Raw genomic sequence first — 20787 nt, 5'->3', positions numbered from 1 at the left:
ATTATTATATCTACATAAATTGCAATTAGAAATTAGAAATAAAATAAAAACAAACCCATAACAGTAAAAACAATCATTATAATTTTATGTGGCAACTTGCATTCACAAAGTAATTACTCTTATTTGGTGTAAAACCATGTAGGGTGGATGCCATAAAATTACCTGACACGAGTGGAAAGTCTGTTAGAGAACAGTTTTAGGCACAAAGACAGCAAAGCTGTTGAATCATGCAGCTATTTTTCCAGCAATGACAACTTCAGGTGTAAAGTGTTTGATACATAAGAAAAATGACTCATCCTGTTCAGGGCAATCACTCTGTTGGAGGATCATACTCAGTTCAGCAGTACAGTATAGAAGGCTGCACAAGCAGTGGCAGTCTTGCTACCAGTGACAAAGCCACTGTGACTCTGAGATTGAAGTAAGAAAGGAATACAGTAAGAAATAAATAACTCAAGAAAGATACCTGAGAGCAGCCATGAGAGATAAAGAAAAGGCAGTGACAGAGAAAAAGTCAGCATAAAAAAAGAATCATAGAATCGTTCAGAAATGAAAAAGGGGAGAAGAAAGGAAGGGACCTGGAAGAATTGGTTGATGCGATTGCCAAGCCACTCTCCATCATATTTGTAAAGGCATGGAATCATATTTGTAAAGACACGGCTCTCAGACAAAGTCCCCTGTGACCGGGAAAAGGGAGGCATTGTTCCCATGTACAAGAAAGGGAGGAAGACACAGGGTACTACAGGTAGGTAAGCCTCATGTCTGTTCCTTGACACATAGTGGAAGAGATGGAAGGGATGTTAAAACACATGCAAGAAGAGGCGGTTTGAGGCAGCCAGCCCAACTTCAGAATTGAGATCATATCTGAATGCTGTGTAGGTCCCGTGGGAGAAAGGAGGCTTTTTATTTTTCTTATAAACACAGCCCGCACAGTATTCCTTCTAAGAAAAATATATGGATTAGAAAACAGATGTATGAAACAAAGTTAACAAGACAGTGCCCTCTGAAAAAAGAGCAAACATTTGTCATTTTCTTTATGCTGCAGTGGGAACTGTATGACAACTCAGGACAGCTGTCCTATCCCTTTCCATTCACAATGAGTTGTCCTTCTCTGCTGTCAAACCTTGCTGTGTACGGGTGTCAGGTTTACACAGCGGTTCAGCTGTAAACAAAGCCTATCCGAGCTGAACTGTGCAGCCTACAGAGGTGATGCCAAACAACTCCTTGACTTCTTCAGCCATGCTTCCTGTTCAGCTCTGACACAAGTGGGCCCACGGTAGCCAGGAGGGGTAGAAGATGTCAGATGGGCACTGCAGTCTATGTGTGACTGGCAAAGCCTTCTAAATTGAAAAGACTACCTTGTTATGCCAGTGCAACTTCCCACCAACAAACACCAAATCAGAAGAGACAGTTTCCCTCAGACATTGGATGCTGCAGGGGCTTCCTGATCTATGGATACGTTCCTTGTACTTTAAAGTCCTCATGCTTGGTCACTATTTCATGCTCTGGTGGAGCCAATGTTAAGGTTAGCCAGAGAAAGCTATTTACACTACGGCAACTATTGATATTTACCACTTTTTGCTCTGTAGATGCTAAGGGATGCTAAGACCATTAGCTGACATAACTCTCCTTGAATGACCTTAAAGAAAAGCTGTCAACCACAGAAGAGGAAAACACTACTTAGACATCTTTCCTGGCTGACTGTGTGTAAGAGGGAAAAACAGTCCTCGTCCTCGGGAGCCCACTGAACTCCCCAAACATAGTCACACTCCAGCAGAAGCAGGTGCTTCTCTGCAGTGTGGGAAGGAATTCAGGTATCCTTCCACAGCTGGATTAAGAATAAATCTGAATTAAAACTCCAACGATTGTGGATATTAAGGGACCCACAAGACTTAAAATTATTAAAATTATTAAATCTGAGATACTATTTCAGTTATATTCAGGCTGCAGTTACGATAATGTTTTTTAATCTGGGGAAAAAAAAAAAAATCATCAGCCATTGCTTCTGCTCCTCCAATAAAAATGTGGCTTTGCTGTAAATGAAATCAGCCTACAGCCTCTCTACTCTTAATGTGCATCCAAGCTTATTTCAGTCTATTTAGAGTATATTTTACATGTGAATACCTACCTGGAATGACACCGTATTATTTTATGCACTCCCTCCTATTAAGGAAAAACATGCCTAGGGAAAACAATGAAGCAAGTGTCACTCCTGGGTAGGGATGCATTCCTGAATTTGGAGCATTTATTACTGCACAGATCCAACTCCACAACAGTACACCTGTCAAGGAGCTGGGAAGTGCAGAAAGAAGCCTGTGCTAAAATATCTGATTAAGCATATAACATATAACTTTAGATGGTCTCTTTTTGTTCATTGCTCTGCTCAAGGCTACCTCTGAAGCCACTTTCAGGTCTCTAGTGAATTGTGATGAGTTCCAGATGAACAAAATCAGGAGTCTGGCTGTCATGGGATAAAGAGAAGTCATAAAAATACCAATGATTCTAATCCAGTTTTTTCTGATTTTAAACACAGTGATTTTTGGTGTTTTTTTTTTGTATGATTCTTCTTTTTACAGTTCTTTGCCAGAATTTTGAATACAGCATAACCACAGCTTAGTAAATGAGAAACGCAAGGAGTTTGTCTTACCTCACAAAACATAGGCAACTTTTTGGCAAAATCCACCACTCTTGTAATCGCTGGTGTGATAATTTTTGTAAACTGGCTGAAGGCTTCTAAATCCACTTTCCCCCCTTCTGGGGCATTGACTATTGGTGCTTGCCCAATATCTTCTGGCTAAGGATATAAACAAAGATATTTGAAGGAACAATCTATCTTACAGAGAGCGTTTGACATTCTAACAAATTCTGTTTGGCTCACGCTACAATCACAAACGATAACGATACTATCTGCTTTTAAGTGATGATCCATTATGCCACAAAAAGTGAATTCTGTGAAAGAGAAGATCGCACACAGAAATGAGGGTCTGGTGCACCACTATCCGTGCTGTGTGGACAGCTGCATTAGAGGCACAAGTAGTCTCTTCCTTGTGCCTCCTTCCGTATACTTTGTGGGTGTGGCTCATGTGGGGTATTTTTTGGTTAAAAATATAGGCCTGATCTTGCTTCTTACAGTGATGAGAACTCCCAGGCTGGTCTAAAAGCAAAGGGAGCTGAGGTGACTCACTACCCCCAGAATATTCTCAGAGCTTTGCAGTACAAGGCAATTTAACCCACTCCAAGTTCTGAAATCCTCCCCAGAGCAGATTTCCTGGTATCACTGAGCTCCAGACAATTGCCAAGGCCTGTTTCCAAAGCAAGGCTAAAACAACAGATGACTAAGAACAAGCAAACACAAAGCTTGTCTGGATAAAATGACTAGAATTCGAGCTTGTCTGGGTAAAATTCTTGTTGAAAATCACCTTCTGTGTGATTTCAAATCAAGGCTTCTCCAAGTGAGAAAAAAAATCCAATTTTCAAGCTTTCTACAGGAACACAGAATGTAATAGGTATGATCAATATACACAACGAGTATTTTTTATTCCAACTGCATTTCAACTGGCTCACCTGATTCTATGACAGTTTGTCAATGTTACCGTGTGTTTTTAAAAGAGACATATCAAAGCTGTTCCTCTGTTTGCTAAGTGCAGCTTTGCAGCTATAAAATACCTGCCAAACAGTATGCAGGAATTCCATTTTGTTCATGTTAGACAGTTAAAAACTGGGTAAGACTCAGAGAAGAATGCCTTTTAAAGTGATGGATTTCATGACATTCATGTAAGGGCACTTAAACAGGAGAGGTGCTGAAACTGCTGTTGATAATGAAAACTTGTGTTCAATATTTTTTTAAAGCAACACATCAGAGAAGTGCCTTCCCTATCTTTGTCACCAATCTGAATCCAAACCTAACTTCTTTTATGAAAAAACTCAGCAGTGAGCTAATAAAACAAGCACCAATTGTAGAAGAACAATGAAGAGGACTGGGCTCAATTATCTAGGAGTTCCTCCTGCTAAAAAGCTGAAATAATCCCAGTTTTAGGCTGACCCTCCCCATCCCTGAATCTTGGGAAACTAAACCACATTGTCTGTGTGCTCATGATAAACAATCTTCATCGCTTCCAAGCACGAAGACCCAAAGCAAAAGCCACACATAACAGTGCGTGTGCTAGCTACAAAAAGAGAGAACACAGAATTGCCATGGGAAAGCCAGAAGAATTCAGGATGACTAGCTAAAACCAACACACTCCAGAAAGGCAAGCTGCTGGAAAGCCCTTGCCACCTATCTCACCTCAATAGGGAAAAACCATCCAGACCTCCAGGGAGCTCCCACTATTGAAAAATCAGCCTCAGCTGCCACAGGGCCGACCCCCTGCTGCTGGGGCATGCAGTCAGCTTCTCTTGCTCTCCAACAGCTTCTGGCATGGAGCTTTCAAAGCCCTCGGCCTGAAGTTGTCAGGCCATCCTGGACTTTCCCTTCTGTGCTCACTGCAAGGTGTCAGTGAGCTCCCTACACTTACCTTGAAACTGTAGGGCTTCACACGTGAGCCCTGAAAAAAAGCAAGGAGGCCCTAGAGCGCTGAGAGCAGTTTGACCTGGTCTAGGAACCAGCTGAGGAAATCACAGCTGGCTTCTGAGCTGCCCGTTACAGCTGCCACCCCTGCCTTTGCCCTATCTGACTCCTTTCCCAGTAGTCTTGTCCTCACATCACCTCATGCCCCCCTTTTTACTCTAAAGCAAGTGACACCAAAATCAAATAGTACTGAGTAATCAAATATGCTAGCACAGCTGATGTTACAGTTTCAGTTTCTTGGCCTGTTAAAAAGAAATGCAGCAAACCTTGCTTTGCGGGAAAACTGGAAATTTCTCTTTTGCTTCTTGCCAGCAGCCACTGGTTGCGTGTTCTTGACTGCACACTACTGTGAATGTGTGGCCATTCGTATAGAAATTGCTACTAGAATTAACAGAACTTTATAAAAGGGATAAGCTGCTTGAATCCAAAACTTATCTTAGCCATTTAACAGGGGGTCATGATTTCTATGGTGGATTAGGCAGTAGGAGCCTACGCTTGAAAAAAAAATGGATATTTTCTATTTGATTTGCTATATACAGACTGTTAAGCATGCCTGTGAATTCCTGACATGTAGTCTATAATACCTCTTCTGTGCTGCCTAAACATCCCATATTCTGCACAGATTTTCCTTAAAAACTGAGTTAGGAAAATAAAGAAAACAACCCCACACATTCTTTTTCCTAAGCTTAAGCATCACAAATCACCACGCATTTTCCTTAGCAATGCTCTGGAAATTCACGATTTGCAAACCTGCAATACTACAGTTCAAATACCGTCCTGCTTTCATTTAAATTTATTTTTTCTAGTCAAATTTAATTAATGTTTCCCCTTTGGAACAAGGAAACAAGAAGTACGAGTTATTAATTAAAAATGTCAGCTTCCAATTGAAATTTGTTATTGTTTTCAACATTTAACATACTTTGTATGCTAGTCCCTAAAAAGACAACGAATACTACGTATCATAAATAAATAAAAGATGTATTATACATCATAGATGGATATTGCTGTTAAACAGGAGAGAGTCATTTTTCCCCACTTTTTCTTACCAAAGAACATTAAAAATACCCAGCTAGGTAAGCCTTAACTCATCAGAAAGCTATTTATCTGTTAAATACCCGGTCTGATCAAATATTGAGAATCAGCCAAGAATCAACAATCATCAATTTTTCATATAAATCAAAACACTGGCACATACACCAGTGGTTGCAATGCTGGGCAGGGACTTCAGAAGAAATGAAGGAACTTGACTTCAAGAGCAGTGTGAATGTCTGCAGCCCCTACCAGAAATTTCCTTTTCTGCTTCCAGTGGCTTCCTTGTGCATTGGTGGCCACATGTGCTTCAGTGACAATTTTGATCAGCTCCCATTCCTCATCTGTTGGTTCAGGCTTGTGACCAATTGTTTTCTGCAGCTCCTCCCGACGCCTCTTCTCTCGATTTTCTTCTATCAGCTTCCTCTTTGCCAGCCGCTTGCTGTCATCCAACACCACTAGCAAGGATAAGAGCATACAAAAACGGCAGGAAGTTATTGAAATTGTCTGAACTTTGGTCTTTCCTATCTATACCAGATGTACTAATTGATTACCAACACCTTAACCAATCATAGAATGGTTTGGGTTGGAAGGGATTTTAAAGATCATCTAGTGCACCACACTGCCGTGGGCAGGGCTGCCACCCACCAGCTCAGTCTGCCCAGGTCCCCATCCAACCTGGCCTTGAAAGCCTCCACAGATGAGGCATCCACAGTTTCTCTGTGCAGTCTGTGTCAAGGCTTCACCACTCTCCCACTGAAGAACTTATTCCTTATATTCATTCTAAATCTCTTTTGGTTTGAAGTCAATATCCCTCATAAAAAGTTGGTCTCCCTTCTGTTTATAAGCTCCTTTTAAGTACTGGAAGACCACAATGAGGTCTCCTGGGAACCTTATTTTCTCCAGACTGAACAAGACCAGCTCCCTCAACCTTCTTCCATAAGAGGTGCTCCAGCCCTCTGATCATCTTAGTGACCCTTCTCTAGACGTGTTCCAAAGGCTCAGTGTCTTCCCTGCACTGGGGGCCCCAGGCCTCAATGCAGTACTCCAGATGGGGCCTCACGGGGGCAGAGCAGTGAAAGACAATCCCCTCCCTCTGCTGGCCATCCCTCTCCTGATGCAACCCAGGATACGTCTGGCTTTCTGGGCTGCATGCACACACTACCAGTTCACACCCAATTTTTCATCCACCAGAATCTCCAAGTCTTTCTCTGCAGTGTTGCCCTGAATATATTCATTCCTCAGTCTGTACTGATGTCTGGAAATAGCTGGCTTGTCTTCCAGTCTCAGTGACAGCTCCTCTGACACACCTGTATGTGCATTCTACAGACACCACTTTATGGTACCATAAAGTGCAACTGCTGGTCAGAATCAGACTCAGACAAACTTCTCATTCTGTGCAGCTCCTAAATGGCTGATGCTCAGTATTGCCTGATGCATCAGCGTGGGCTGGATTTGAACTGATGATCCAGAGTCATTCCATTCCCTCTCTTTAAGTACCATCTGCCTTTAATGAAACTGTTTCACTTCTTCTGTTTCATTTTATACACAAAATGCCACACGTTACATTGCAAGTGAAAAATGCTAAGTTGGAATATTTTTATTTTCCTGATTGGGTCTGGTTTTGGTTTTGGTCTTTATTTATTTATTTATTTGCAGAGGATTACAATGGCAACAACCATTAACATCAATGCACAGGGGGATTTACATGAGTTCCTCTCATTGCACTAATTGAAGTTATTGGTGTAAATCCCTGTGCAGTGGCAGGAAAAGAAGATCCCTAAGGGTTAATCTTACAGCCATATGTTCTAGCTCTTTAGAATGAGAGTCAAATTATTTGCAGATAACTTCTTCAGGGCTAAAAATAAAACAAACAACTGCAGGATGACTCATACAACGGCATTCAGTTTCACATCCTCCAGAATTTTCTAAACAAGATGTTGTTTTTTTTTCCAAGCAAAGTGTCCATCCAGATGCATTCCTCCCTCCTTTCCTCCTAAGAGTTAACATTCCTATTGTTACTCAGTCCAGAAAGGCCAGGAGAAGGTGCAGCTTGGTAAAGCGTAAACAAAATATTACAGCGTTCAGAAGTGGGTTGATGCAATGAGCATAATTCTCCAGAACAAATGGTTAAAAACAAAAGACGCTGTCAGTTCCATTCTTTTTTAACAATCTTCACCAACCAACGTACTTTAAGCAAATAAATACATATTAAAAAAAAAAGAGAGAGAGAGAAAATGAAGAAAAAGAGAAAAATATACTTACAATCTGTTGCCATGCCAACAAAGATACATTTTTTGAAGCGACATTCCTGGCACTGATTTCTTGTTACTTTGTCTATCACACATTTTCCTTCATATTTACAGGAATAGGTTGGATGGAGGTTTTTCTGAATGGTTCTTCTGAAAAATCCCTAAGTGCGATAAATAAATACATTGGGAAACAGAACTACTGCGTATTTTTTTCAAATTGGTGGCCAATTTGGTTTGGTAGAAACGTACCTAAGTAAGCAGCATAAAATACTCCATTAAACTCTCAAAGAGAACAAAACAGACTTATAGATTATGGCATTTTCTCAGATTCAAGAAACATTTCCTCCTTAAAAATTAAAACATACAGACCCCTGAGATAGGTAAAAGCGTAAGGAAAGCTGTCTTGAGGAAAAAGATACTGATTACGTGTTTTCTTCAAGTCCTGCATTTCCATGCATAAATTTTATTGTTGATTGGAACTAGAGTTTATTTTGAGCCCCTTTTTAAATTACAGTGATTTCAAAGGGAGGCATATGTGTACTCTTAATTAAAGGACAGCCTCTGCTAAGGGCAAAAATGGTGGCGTATAACTAAGTGTAAGTAGAGGGCAAAGAATGAGCAGTTTTACTCGTGCCCTTCCTCTAAAGTGAAATAACCAACCAATCAAATCTGGGCAAGACTATGAATTCTGCAGTCAAACACAATTCACTCAACTTCTCAGTTGGGCCCTAAATAATGGATCCATAATTCTGAAAAAATATGCATTTCTGAGAAAAGGAATTCCTATTTCCCATAAGCATCTATATTCAAAACAAACATCACCAACAAAGAGCTCTCTATGTATATTCTATCTACCTACAATAATATACATACAGCCAATTGCAGTTGACAGGAGGTCAGATCCTCAGCTCACACCAAGTACTGTAGCTCCACTGAAGTCTCAGATTTGAGCACACCACACACCCTGGCCTTACGTAAAGAAATCAGATACAGCTTCTCTCCCAACACTGTAGACCTAATCCTGATATAAATTTCGACATGAGTTCTCTCACAGACTTTGGCAAGTGCTGGATGAAGTTCCCAAGAGCAACACAGTATGAACCAGACAGATTGATAAGGGCAGAAATTTACTTCACTTACCACCACTGTTTAAGACTGCCTACACTTAGCAACACAGTTTGGAACTACCTTGACAGAAAGAACACGCTGAGATACCAGTCCTGTTGACTGGGGCCACAGTGAATAGCTTTGGTTTCATTGAAAACAATGGTAAAGTTCAAGTGAGATGGGATTTTATCTAACATACACTCTCTTCAGCTTGGATTTTAGTTACTGAACATCTTTTCACTTCACTAAGCAAGAAGTCTCTTTTTAATCATATTAAATAACACAGTGTAAAATCTTACAGCAGTGATATATTTCAACACAGAACATTTAATTAAGACATACAGATAAATCTGCATTTCAGCTTGATCTCCCAACACCTTCAAATACAGTGAAGCACATTCTCATTAGAATTTTATCTTACAGAAACCACCTTGAGCTAAGGGTAGAATTCTTTCTTCCTTCATAAAAAAAGACCTAATATCTCAAACTGAGCAGCATAAAGCATGGATATGAGTATTTATAAGAGTGGTATCTGTGGGGTTGAGTCAAAATCCAGGAAGTCAATGGTAAGATGTTCTTATGTGGAGTCTGGATCTTGAATTCTCATCCTCCCAGCTGGACTTGGATCTACTCTCTACCCTGTGTAGAGCATTACCAGTAAAAGAAAACATATTTTATTGTACATTTTATCTACTTTCCTAAATTCCTTTACATTTTAGTAATAGATCAGTGGGTCCAACTTGGAGAAATATTTCAGTGACATCAGAATTTATTTATGTTTAAGTAATAGAATCATAGATTGGCTTGGGTTGGAGAAGACCTTAAAGACTGCCTAGCATCTGTCACCCTGCCTTGGGCAGAGTTGTCACCTACTGGATAGGTGGCTGGGGCCCCATCCAACTTGGTCTTGAACTCATCCAGGAATGAGGTATCCACAACCTTTTGAGGCAACCTCTTCCAGTGCCTCACTACCAGCCGTGTTAAAAAAAAAATTTCCACTGATATCTACATCTTCTCTTTTTTCAGTTTAAACCCATTCCCCATGTTTCTATCAATATGAGACAGCGGGTTCCTTTCTGTTTGTATGCTCCCATCAAGAACTAGAAGGCAGCTATTTGGTCTCCCCAGAGATACCTTCTCTCCAGACTGAATAAGAAGTTCAGCTTCCCGAACTTCCCCAGCTCCACAGGAGTGGTGCTCTAGTTCTTTAATCACCTTCATGGCTCTCCCCTGCAACTGTTCCAACTACTACATGTCTTTCTCATGTTGGGGGTAAGCCTGGATGCAGTATTCCAGATGGAATCTCAAGAGGGCACAGTAGAGGAGGGAATCAACTTTTTTGCTGGCTTCCCCTTTTTTGATGCAGCCCAGGATATTGTTGGCCATGCAGACTGCAAGCACATACGTTCAGCTCATATTCAGTTTTTCAACAATCAGAACCCCCAAGGCCTCTTCAGGGCTGCTCTTAATGAGTTCTTCCAGCTTGTACACATATCTGGGATTGCACTGATGCAAGTGCCCACTTCTCAAGCCTGTCCAGGCTCCTTTGGATGGCATCCCTTCCTTCTGTTATATTTACTGCACCACACAGCTTTCAATGTGCTGAAGACTTGCAGAAGGTGCACTCAATTCCACTACCCAGGTCACTGACAAAGATGCTGAAGATTATTGTTCCCAAGACAGATCCACAGGGGATACCACTTGTCTTTGGACTCTACCTGGACACAGATCTGTTGACACAGACCCCTGGCTACAACCATACAACCAATTCCTTATCAAGTGAATAGTCCACCCTTCAAATCCATACCTTTCCAATTTAGAGATATGAATGTGATGTGGGACTGTATCAAACGCCTTGCAGAAGTCCAGGTGGATGACATCAATCACTTTTTCTTTATCTACTGATGCTGTCTCCTCATTCTAGAAGGCCACCAGATTGGACAGACATGATCTGGCTTTAGTGAAGCTGTGCTGGCTGTCTCAGATAATCTCTTCTTCTTGCATGTGTCTTAACATCTCTTCCAGGAGAATCTGTTCATTGATATTCTCAGGAACAGATGTGAGGCTCATTGGCTTGCTGTTCCCTGGGTCTTCCTTTCTTCTTTTCTTAAAAATTGGAGATATGTCTCTCTTTTTCCATTCCCGAGGCTTTACATGAGAGCCATGACTTTTCAGATATGATGGAGAGTGGCCTAGTTCCTTCAAGCCTCTGGGATAAATGTCACCAGGCCCCACAGACATTCAGTCTCATCAGGTGGTCTTGATATTGCTCTTTGATTACAGAGGGATGGATTTTTCTACCCTAACCTTGCCTAGAGGCTCAGGGACTTGAGAGAAGTGGAAAGCCTGACTGCCAATGAAGCCTGAGTCAAAGAACTTGCTGAGTACCTCTGCTTTCTCCATGTCTGTTGTTAGCAGTTTACCCTTCTCATTTATCAGAGGGGAGTCCTGGCCTGTCCTTGGTCTATTTCTGTCAACCAATGTACCTCTTCTAATTTTTCACATCCCTAGCCAGTTTCAGTTCCAACTATGCCTTTGTTTTCCTGATCCAGTCTCTGTATGACCAGATTACATGCATGTATTCTTCCCAGACCACATATTCCTACTTCCATTGCTCATTCATTTCCTTCTTATCCCTCAGTTTGACCAGCAGATTCATGCTCAGCCATACCAGTTACAAAATACAAAATTAGTTTCCAGTGGAAGCAATCAGTAAATGCCAAATTTTTGAGAACTGATTACACGCAACTTTGCTAATAATAATTCATACAACTCAAAATACTTATGCAGATCCTCCAGAATGTGAGTAGAAATTGTCCACACAAAAGAGCTGTCAAATCATCTTGTACAGTTAATAACTTTGCAAAAATAACAGAAAATACAGTCTGGAAGCTTTCTGTAAGTTGGGAGAAAAAAATTAATTTCTTGTTGCAGATTGTCAACTTGGTTCTTTGTGCGTAAAAGCATTATTTTAAATTGTACATCAGAAGATATAAGTAGATCTGTTATACTATATTTTACAATAGCTGGGGGGCATAAATAATAAATACTTCTATTAGAATAACAACAACAAAAAAAAATCTAAGCAGGAAATACGGCAAGAAATACTACTGTTCAGCTGGGAGCAGAAGCTATTTCATAATGCCACACTATTGCTTACTTGTCATTGTATCTGAATTAAGCTATATTACTGAGTTTCATGTGTTGTTATTATCTGGTATATGTGATGTAAATGTGTAAAAATCACTTGTTTGGTTCCACAATTTTTCTCACATATAAATATTTTTTAATAAATATGTATGTGTATAAAACTGTGATGAATATTACTACAAACCTCCTACACACAGGATATTTAAGTCTTTGCACATCTCATCAGTGTATGAAAGTGCAATGCTGTGCAACAGAAGGAATTACTTCAATACTGTTACTGTGATGTGGGGATCTAATACCAACACAAATCCAACATTTCATATTCAAATATTCCTGACTTTGGAAACTAACGAAATATGACTTTTGTGGTTCAGTCCCATGACACTAGTGCATGACATGTGTGGTTCTATTTGTTTAGAAAAACATTTCTTTTTCTGCAGGAAAGAATAGCTTTCTTACAGGATCTCAAGCCACACAGGCAAATTTATGGCAGTGAAATCACGCAAAATGTGCCTGATCGTGTTATTCATTTATGCTTTTCATTTACTTGCCCAAAGCAATTTTTTTTTTTCCATTTTTCATGTAGCTTTAGAGATGAAAAAGACTGAAACCATATTTTAATATGGTTAAGTTAAAGAAATAAAAAAAAAAGAATTAAATCTGTTTTAACTTTGTGTTGATGCTTCCTGAAGTGATGGATGTTACTGCTGTATGAGCATGTGGAAAAGATTTTTGGTTTTTGTTCTTTGCAGTGATAATGAGATACACTGGAACACTGTTAATCACCACAGACTCGTCATGGCCATAGGCAGAATCTCATCTATTGCATAAAGAGTTTCATTGAAGTTCTTGGGAGGATGCTGATGTACACTGGCTGAGAACACGGTCAGAAAAAAACATTAAAAAGGGACTGAAAAAGCTAACAGTTAAAAACAAAAGATCGAAATTCCCTGTCTTCTTTTCAGAAGCAAACACTGCAAAAATCAACTATGTTCCCTTATGTATATGTAGATCAGCAGCACAGCCAGATATGGCTTATCATCAGAACTGGATGTTCTTATTTGCTTCTAATCTGTCTTTGTTTTATTTGATAGTACAGTTCAGGAAGTCTGTATAAATGGAGAAGCTCGAGAGCTTTTTCTGATTCCCACTTTCCCACTATGCCATTTACCTTGCAACCTTCACAAGTGATGCAGCGATAATGATATCCAGTGGCTTTGTCCCCACATACTACACATAGCTCATCCTTGTCTAAGTAGCTGGGTATATACCCTGAAAAGAAAAAGAGGATGTGGCATGTAAACTCTATATAAAATGATACATTTGATATAAAAATACTGTATTCAGATTCACTGCAAATATTGTCTACTAGCCTCACACTTCTCAACTCTCTGGATTTCCTGAATAAAAAGCTCACGCTAACAATATCACAGAAGTATTTAAACATTGTATGCTACATCTTTTACTTTTCAGATTGTTTCAACACTAGCTGGTCACGAGGGAACAGGCACAACATGACTGCTTTCTACTGAAAGGAAATAATAGCTCAGAAAAAGAAATACATTTATTTTTATAGCACTGGCTTTGACATGAAAAATTAAATAACAGCAAAACATACAGTCCATTTCACTTTTCTGTTTCAGAGAAAAAACTGATGTGCTTGTACTCTGAGATAAGATGCCAAGTTGCAAAGTGACTCTGGGACATGCTAGTAAGGAATATTTACTGACAGTGCATTTGTTTCAAAACAGCTCTGAAGATGTGGTTGAGAAGTACCAACAAGAGATCACAAAAGCTGCATTGATCATACCTTACCTGGGTGTGTTCCACTGTTGCATTTAATATAGCTTAAATTTAGGGCAAAATACGTGGGCATTCAAATATGTGTGTGTGTACATATATGTGTGAGAATGACATTTTCTCTTCTGAAGTGGTTCATCAGACACCTAATGAGTGAAATCAAATATTTCTACTACAAAAAACTGTCAGGAATGCTTGGTTCTTTCTCACTACACCATTTGTTTTGACAATATAAACATATTTTTGCTCTTATGTAAAAAACAACAACAAAAACCCAGAACAGTTCTGATGACAACCAATGTAATTCTGAGCCAAAGAGAACTTTCAAATGTAGTAAAATACAAAGCTTTCAAAGTTCGTGTTCCCATAATTTATGATTCAATTGAATTATGGTACATATTTTTTCTCTGTACACAAAGGTCTAAGATTCATTTTGAGAGGAGAGAGGAAGGGCAGCTATTAACCCTTTACAATTCTTGAGGTACAGTAAGTACTTCAGAGAATGACCGAGAGGCTGAGGCTGGAAGGCACCTCTAGAGATCTCCTGGTCCACCAGGGACACCATGGGTCAGGGTCATGTCTGGTTGGGTTCTGACTGCCCCTATGGATGGAGACTCCATAACTCCTGCTAGCAATCTGTGCCCTCACAGTAAAATAAGATTCTCTTATTCACTCAGCCCTGTCAAGCATTTTTACACATGGCTAGGATTCCAGTGAACGTTCTCTGTTCCAGGCCAACCAGTCCCAGCACTCCCAGTCTCTCCTCTTATGTCAGACTCTCCAGCCTTTTCTCCACCTTTGTGTCCTTTCACTGGACTTGTCCCACACTGTCCACATCTGTCCCACCTCTCTGAGTACAGACTCGATCCCAGCAATGCAAGTACACCTCAGCAGTGTAGAGCAGAGGGGAGGTTCACCTCCCTCATCCTGCTGGTGATGACGCTCCTAACTGAGACTAAGATGTTGCTGGTCTTCCTTACCTCAAGGGCATTCTTCTGGCTCACATTCAGTTTGTTGCCCACCAGGAATTCCCAAGTACTTTTCTGCAAATCCCCTCCTAGCCATCAGGCATCCAGCCTTTATTGATGTATTTATTCTTCTACAGGTGGAGGAACTTCTATGTCCTTTTGATGGACCTCAACAGATTTCTCAGTCATTTCTACAGCCTCTGAATGGCAGCACACCCACCTAGGGCATCAGCCATCCTTCCCAGCCTTGCATCATCTACAAACTAGCTGAGTGCAATTTATAAGTACAGTGTGGGACAGCCCTTTGGATGCTGCTGACTGTGACATTATCCGTTCCATTGCCTCGCTGTGACACATTAAACCAGGCTCAAAGTTTGCTGCCCTGCCATTGGCACAGCTTGGTGCAGCTTGGGGACTCGCAGGGAGACCAACCAGCACAAGGACTCAAGCACCAGCAGGCTGTCAGAGGATGCTGCCAGGGGAATGGCCGTCATCTTCCTGTGACTAAAACCCAGAGAATAAGCTCAGTAACAGGCGGCTTAAAGGAGAGTGCTTTTGTAGGACTACACTTGCTACAGGTTCTCCAGAAAGGAAAGCCCTCATCAGACAGGAAATACTTGAAATTAATTCAGCTTAAATTAAATGAACTTTCCAGGGCTCATCTGGAGAAAGGAGGATGAAACAAAGCAGGAAGTAATTGTAATGCCTACATTATATTTTTGAGCATAATTATAAGAACTTAAAATTACAGGAAATAAATACACCTCTTAGGTAACACTGGGAAACAGAACACAGGTGCCTCCATGACCGATTTACTAATACTCCTACTGGAATCTGAAGGGAGACTGGGGAACAAGCAGAGAGATCTTCCGAGGTACCATATCTGTCTACAGTATGGCAAAATACTAGACTCACATTTAGGTTATATTTCTATATTATAAACTTGAGTAAAGACTGGTGGACACATGGATCTGGTTCCTGACCTTGAGGGAAGAGAGACAGCAGGGTTTCGGTTCTAATTTACATCATGACTGCTAACGGACATTATGCCAGTGGAGGATTAGCAGAGGCTATTATCCCCGTCCTGCCCCCCTTTTGCTCACACAACACACACTGCATGCAGCTGACACAGGAGGAAGCAGGGTCAGCAAAAGGATATGGGATTTTGTACCAAATTTTTTGTCACAGTTAATGACTTCTAGTAACTGCTATTCATAAAAGGCAGACTTAGTTTATCATAGGTTATGCCCTCTAAAATTCAGCATCGCCAGCTTTTGCTTCCTTCTAAATTAAATGCCTTGATATTTCATTAAGCATATAATCTGGTTAGCACTGCTCATGTAATGGCAGCTTTGTTCTATTGGAATAGCAGGAGATGACTTGTGTAAACTGCTTCCTTAAATATATCCAGCAGCCTGCACATGTGACCAGTGATGTCCATCCTCTTCTTGGAGTTTCAGGACTTTATCCTGCTCAGGAAACAGTCCTCATTCTGGCTGGAAAGAAATCCTCTACAGGCACTCCAAGTTAGAAATTAAAAATGGAATCCCTATATGTAAGCACATTCCTAATTGTTCTTTCATCAGCAGTATTAAGTAACTGAAGTAGAACTGTTCAACACTTCTACAGGATTGTCCCTGTGTCACATGAAAAACACATACCCTGCCCTCTTTCACTGACTCAGAGGGGAACAGGAACATGGAAAGAAAAGCTTCATCCCAAGAAATCACTGGCAATAAAAGTACTCAATAAGCACCTTCTTATTTTTTCTTTAAAAAGATTGATGCTTCAGACAAGCAGACCACACCAGGAGGGATAAGGGAAAATAAGCTCTTGCAAACTGTAACATCCACTGTAAATGATACCTAGTATTTGCAGTTCCTGAGTAGATAGCAATTAGCTAAAAGAATCATTCAAGAGCAATGCTGATATCACTGAACTGTACAGTAACAACCAATTTTGTTCCCTTGTCTTCCAAGCCTTAAGAAGGACATGGACTTGTTGTCTGTAGAGATAGGACGAAGGGAAATGGCTGTAAACTGAAACAGGGTAGACTTAGGTAAAATATTAGCAATACACTGTTTACTGTGAGAGTAGTGAGGCCCTAGCACAGGCTACTCAGAGAAGCTGTGGATGCTCCACCCCTGGTGGTGCTCAAGGTCAGGTTGGATGGGGCCCTGGGCAGCCTGATCTGGTGGGTGGCAGCCCTGCTCACAGCAGGGGCTGGAACTGGTTGGGCTTTAAGTTCCTTTCCAATCCAAGCCATTCTGTGGTTCTAAAATACTATGCTGTGTTTGGATTTTCATTTGGTACACCCAGTTTGATCCTCAAAGTTAAGCACTGAGATTGACTTGACATCACTGTTCACTGTTGATCTTTGCTTTGAATGGAGATCAACTATGAACAACTTTGATCTGTCTTGTCTACGGTTTCTTCTACAGCCTAAGGCAGCTCCTTTGCTTTCCAGACTTTGGCCTACCAGCCTGCCCAATCTTACCTTCTTGGCAAGGCTAAATGCTCAACAGGACCAGCTGCCCCTATCCTGGAAGAGAATGTTGAGTATGTTGTATAATCCGCTGAGTTTTGATGGCGATCTGCGGTAACTTTAAAATTGCAGTTGTAGCCTGTAACACTCCCTGTACTGGTATGGCAAGAAACAATTTCCTTCTGCAGGAAAACGTTCTACAAATGTAAGGGCAGATGAAGACCTGCTAACCTATCCAGTTATCCAACACAGTCTGTACCTTTAACACTGTATGCCTACATTCTCATCTGTAGGAGTGACACCTCAATGCACAGTGTAACATATTGGTAGGACTCAAAAGAGACAATGCATGGCTATTCCTGCCCACCTGCAGCAAGCCAAAGAAAGGCTATTTAAATGAAAACAACCCCTGAAAAACAGTAATGCATTTTTTCTTTGTATGCTGTACATATTAGACAAGCATATTTTGAGAAAAGCAAAAAGCAAACGTCAATTTTGTTGAAGAACTGTTGCACAGACTTCCCACTTCAACTCTCTGCATGTATACTCAATATGAACTTAGGAATCAAACTGGGATCAAACTGTGATTGACTGTCCAACAGGGATACGTGAGATTGACACCAACAAAAAGTGTTTATAAACCAGATGCTATCTGGCTTGCTCCTGATCCTTCAAAGGCTTATTCCTTTCAAGCAGGGAAAGCCATTTTTGCAATTGCAGAACACTTGTGTTTTAAGACCATTACGCAGTATTTTTTCACTGTACATTGGCACAGTCACGTAATAAATGTACTCCCTGAAATCTTTTTTTCTTCATGCAACCCATGTGACTGGAGACCACTCAAGAAAATGAGGAATTCACATTTATTCCTAAGCTCGTATTCACTTACTAGACACTGCTGTATGAAAATGCATAAGAAGAAATTAATTACTACCTTGGGAATCCTGAACCGCATTAGAATTGAAAAGAAAATTTATACTGCTATAATGTTAATTTTATAGTCATATTGTTACGCCTCGCAAAGCATAAGAAAAACACAAGAACCATCCAGTTATCATCCTTGGTATACTTGTGTAGAAGTCTACAGAACGTCTATTGGACAAAGCACAGAGCCAAGTCAGAAAAAGCATACTCCATTCTTGTTTGTTTGTACAATCATTGTTATTCATCTGAAAGGCTGTGCTGATACACTGATCTTTATTTGCCACCTTCTTTAATTTATTCCTCCTGAGAAAAATTGCTTAGCTCTCCACAGGAAATGTTGTTAAAGAGATTCTCTCTTTCTGACTTTTCTTGTCAGCTAGCTGGCTTTCTTGTTCACAATTTTATTAACATTCTTTGATTTATCAAATTACTAAAATTTGGCAAGAGATTTTGCAAAGACAGTAGGAACAACTTGTCCTACAGCCTCTCTTTTCTGAGTGACTTTCCTAAATATTAGCCAGCTCTTTGGGTTGAGTTAGAATCCTTGTCAATGGAGCCCAAACCCTGCCATCACTTGAACTGCTGTGATCAGTACAGCAGTTGCACCCATTACAAGCTATATGTACAAAATACACTACTGTATGTAACACTTGAGTGTTGGACCATTCAATTTTTTTCCCCCAAAAATTATTAAAGTGGTTTTAGAGAACATGGCATAGTATAATAAACAATTGATTTATCTAGAAATCACAGCGAACATCAGTTTTACTACTGATGCAAAAGCAAAGCATGACAGAATTTACTCTCCCATCCTTCATTTTGTTGTGCAAAGGTTAGAGTAAATGAGGTGAAAAAGCATTTTCCACTGACATTTTTCTTAAAAAAGAAAGAGATACAATTCCAACTGCATAATAATTTGCTGAAATAGATGCCAATTCTCTGATCACAGCTGCTTCTTTATTTGGGTGGTCAAGAGAGAAATTAATCATTCTTAACCTCAAAATAATTGTTAGCATAGTTACTCTCCTGTAGGAGCCAAAGATGAAAAGAACTCACTCTCTCTGTAACTTCATTATACGTACACTTGCACCCATGCTGATTAAGAAGACATTTTTACATAACCTCCATGTTGTGTTTTCTGAGGTATTCAAGAGTACCCTGGTGTTTTCACACTGCTAATAACACAGTCTGGACTAATTCAGAAGCATAAGCTAGCAGTCGTTTCCTTAGCTGCATACAAACTTCCTGAGAAAATACAAAGGGAAATAACAATGACAATTGCAGTAACAACAATAACTTTCAAACCCTATCCGCCACTATACCAAGAGCACTCATAAATATCTCAGTAACCTCACCTGGGGAAAAAAAAGTGGCCAACAGGGCTAAGTACTGACAGTGCTATTACACAACTCAAGAATCTGAGCCTGCAGATCAGTATTTTTCAGGGCAGTTTCCAGTTACTTCTGGCCTCCTCCACAGTGCCTGAGGTTAAAGCCTAAATTCACAGACAGCAGCCAGCATCTTTTGTTAACTTTGTCTGTGAAATGACTCTGTGCAAAGGGAAGTGAAATCCAACCCTCAGCCCACACTCAACTTTGCAGACCTATTTTTCATGTTGCCAAAATATTGCTCATGAAGCAAACGTGGGGATACAGAGGATGCTGGGACTCTGTAAACAGCTCTTTCGCACTTTGCAGACTGCGCTACTTTCTACTTTCAAACTACTCACTGTTCCCCTTATGTGACACCTTATTGGGGTCTTTTGTTCTTATTTTTTGAAGCTACTTCGGGAATTCTTTTAAAGTGACATTAACACAGAGAAATAATTAAATTCCCCTTTAGAAATGTTAACTTCCTCAGCATGAAATGCTGGTGTTTCTTTCTGCTTCTCAGATGGAAAGGAAGACTTTAAACATCTAAAAAACTAACAAAAGTTTTGATATGAAAAGCCTCCATGTGCTACTGTAAAGTACAATCTGATTTGAACAGCTGGAATCTTATTGAGATTACTACAAATTTCAGGGGACTAACAGAAATACCAAATGCAACAATCAGGACCCCTCATGGACACCTGCTTAGGGACTTAATTTTGCTTTAATGGGCTTTTACTGAGGCTTCTCTTAACAAACTCCCTCTTCGCCCCTCAAAATCAATTCTGGATCAATACAGGCACACATGCCCTGTATGTAGCCTTCTGTTCTTATGACGGGATTAAAAGACTCGTTAGTTTTATGACAGCTTGGTTAAAAGATGGAAATTGTAACAAACAACAACAACAACAAAAACAACACACAAAAAAAGAGATAGAGAAGATGCACATGTCCCACAGTGTTTATATCTGTCCTGCTTAACAAACTCAGCACTTACAAAGGTCTGACAGAAGGTACGCAACTCTGTATTGTCACAGCAATGCGGCTCTAAGGAGTCCCAAAGAACGGCACTCAGTCTCTGTGGATGATCAATTAAAAGCCTGCTAGAGAGTCGCCTTCCATCAAAATTCACTGCATT

At 40.3% G+C, this 20787-nt stretch overlaps 1 protein-coding gene across 23 annotated transcripts in view; it reads right to left on the bottom strand.

The window, feature by feature from the left end:
* Nucleotides 1-20787, bottom strand: part of THRB (thyroid hormone receptor beta) — a 162622-nt gene that overhangs the window by 8627 nt on the left and 133208 nt on the right. For all 23 annotated transcript variants that reach the window (XM_085538383.1, XM_085538384.1, XM_085538381.1 and 20 more), the window contains 4 exons: nt 13274-13374; nt 7859-8006; nt 5846-6051; nt 2645-2791 (listed from right to left, as the gene is read on the bottom strand). In XM_085538383.1, coding sequence (XP_085394509.1) covers nt 2645-2791; nt 5846-6051; nt 7859-8006; nt 13274-13374 — 602 coding nt within the window. The remainder of the gene's footprint in view (nt 1-2644; nt 2792-5845; nt 6052-7858; nt 8007-13273; nt 13375-20787) is intronic.

The sequence above is a fragment of the Coturnix japonica genome, chromosome 2 (assembly GCF_054131305.1).
Source record: "Coturnix japonica strain WE chromosome 2, WE-NBRP24, whole genome shotgun sequence".
NCBI classification, from domain to species: Eukaryota; Metazoa; Chordata; class Aves; order Galliformes; family Phasianidae; genus Coturnix; species Coturnix japonica.
This window is presented reverse-complemented; position numbering and strand designations above follow the sequence as displayed.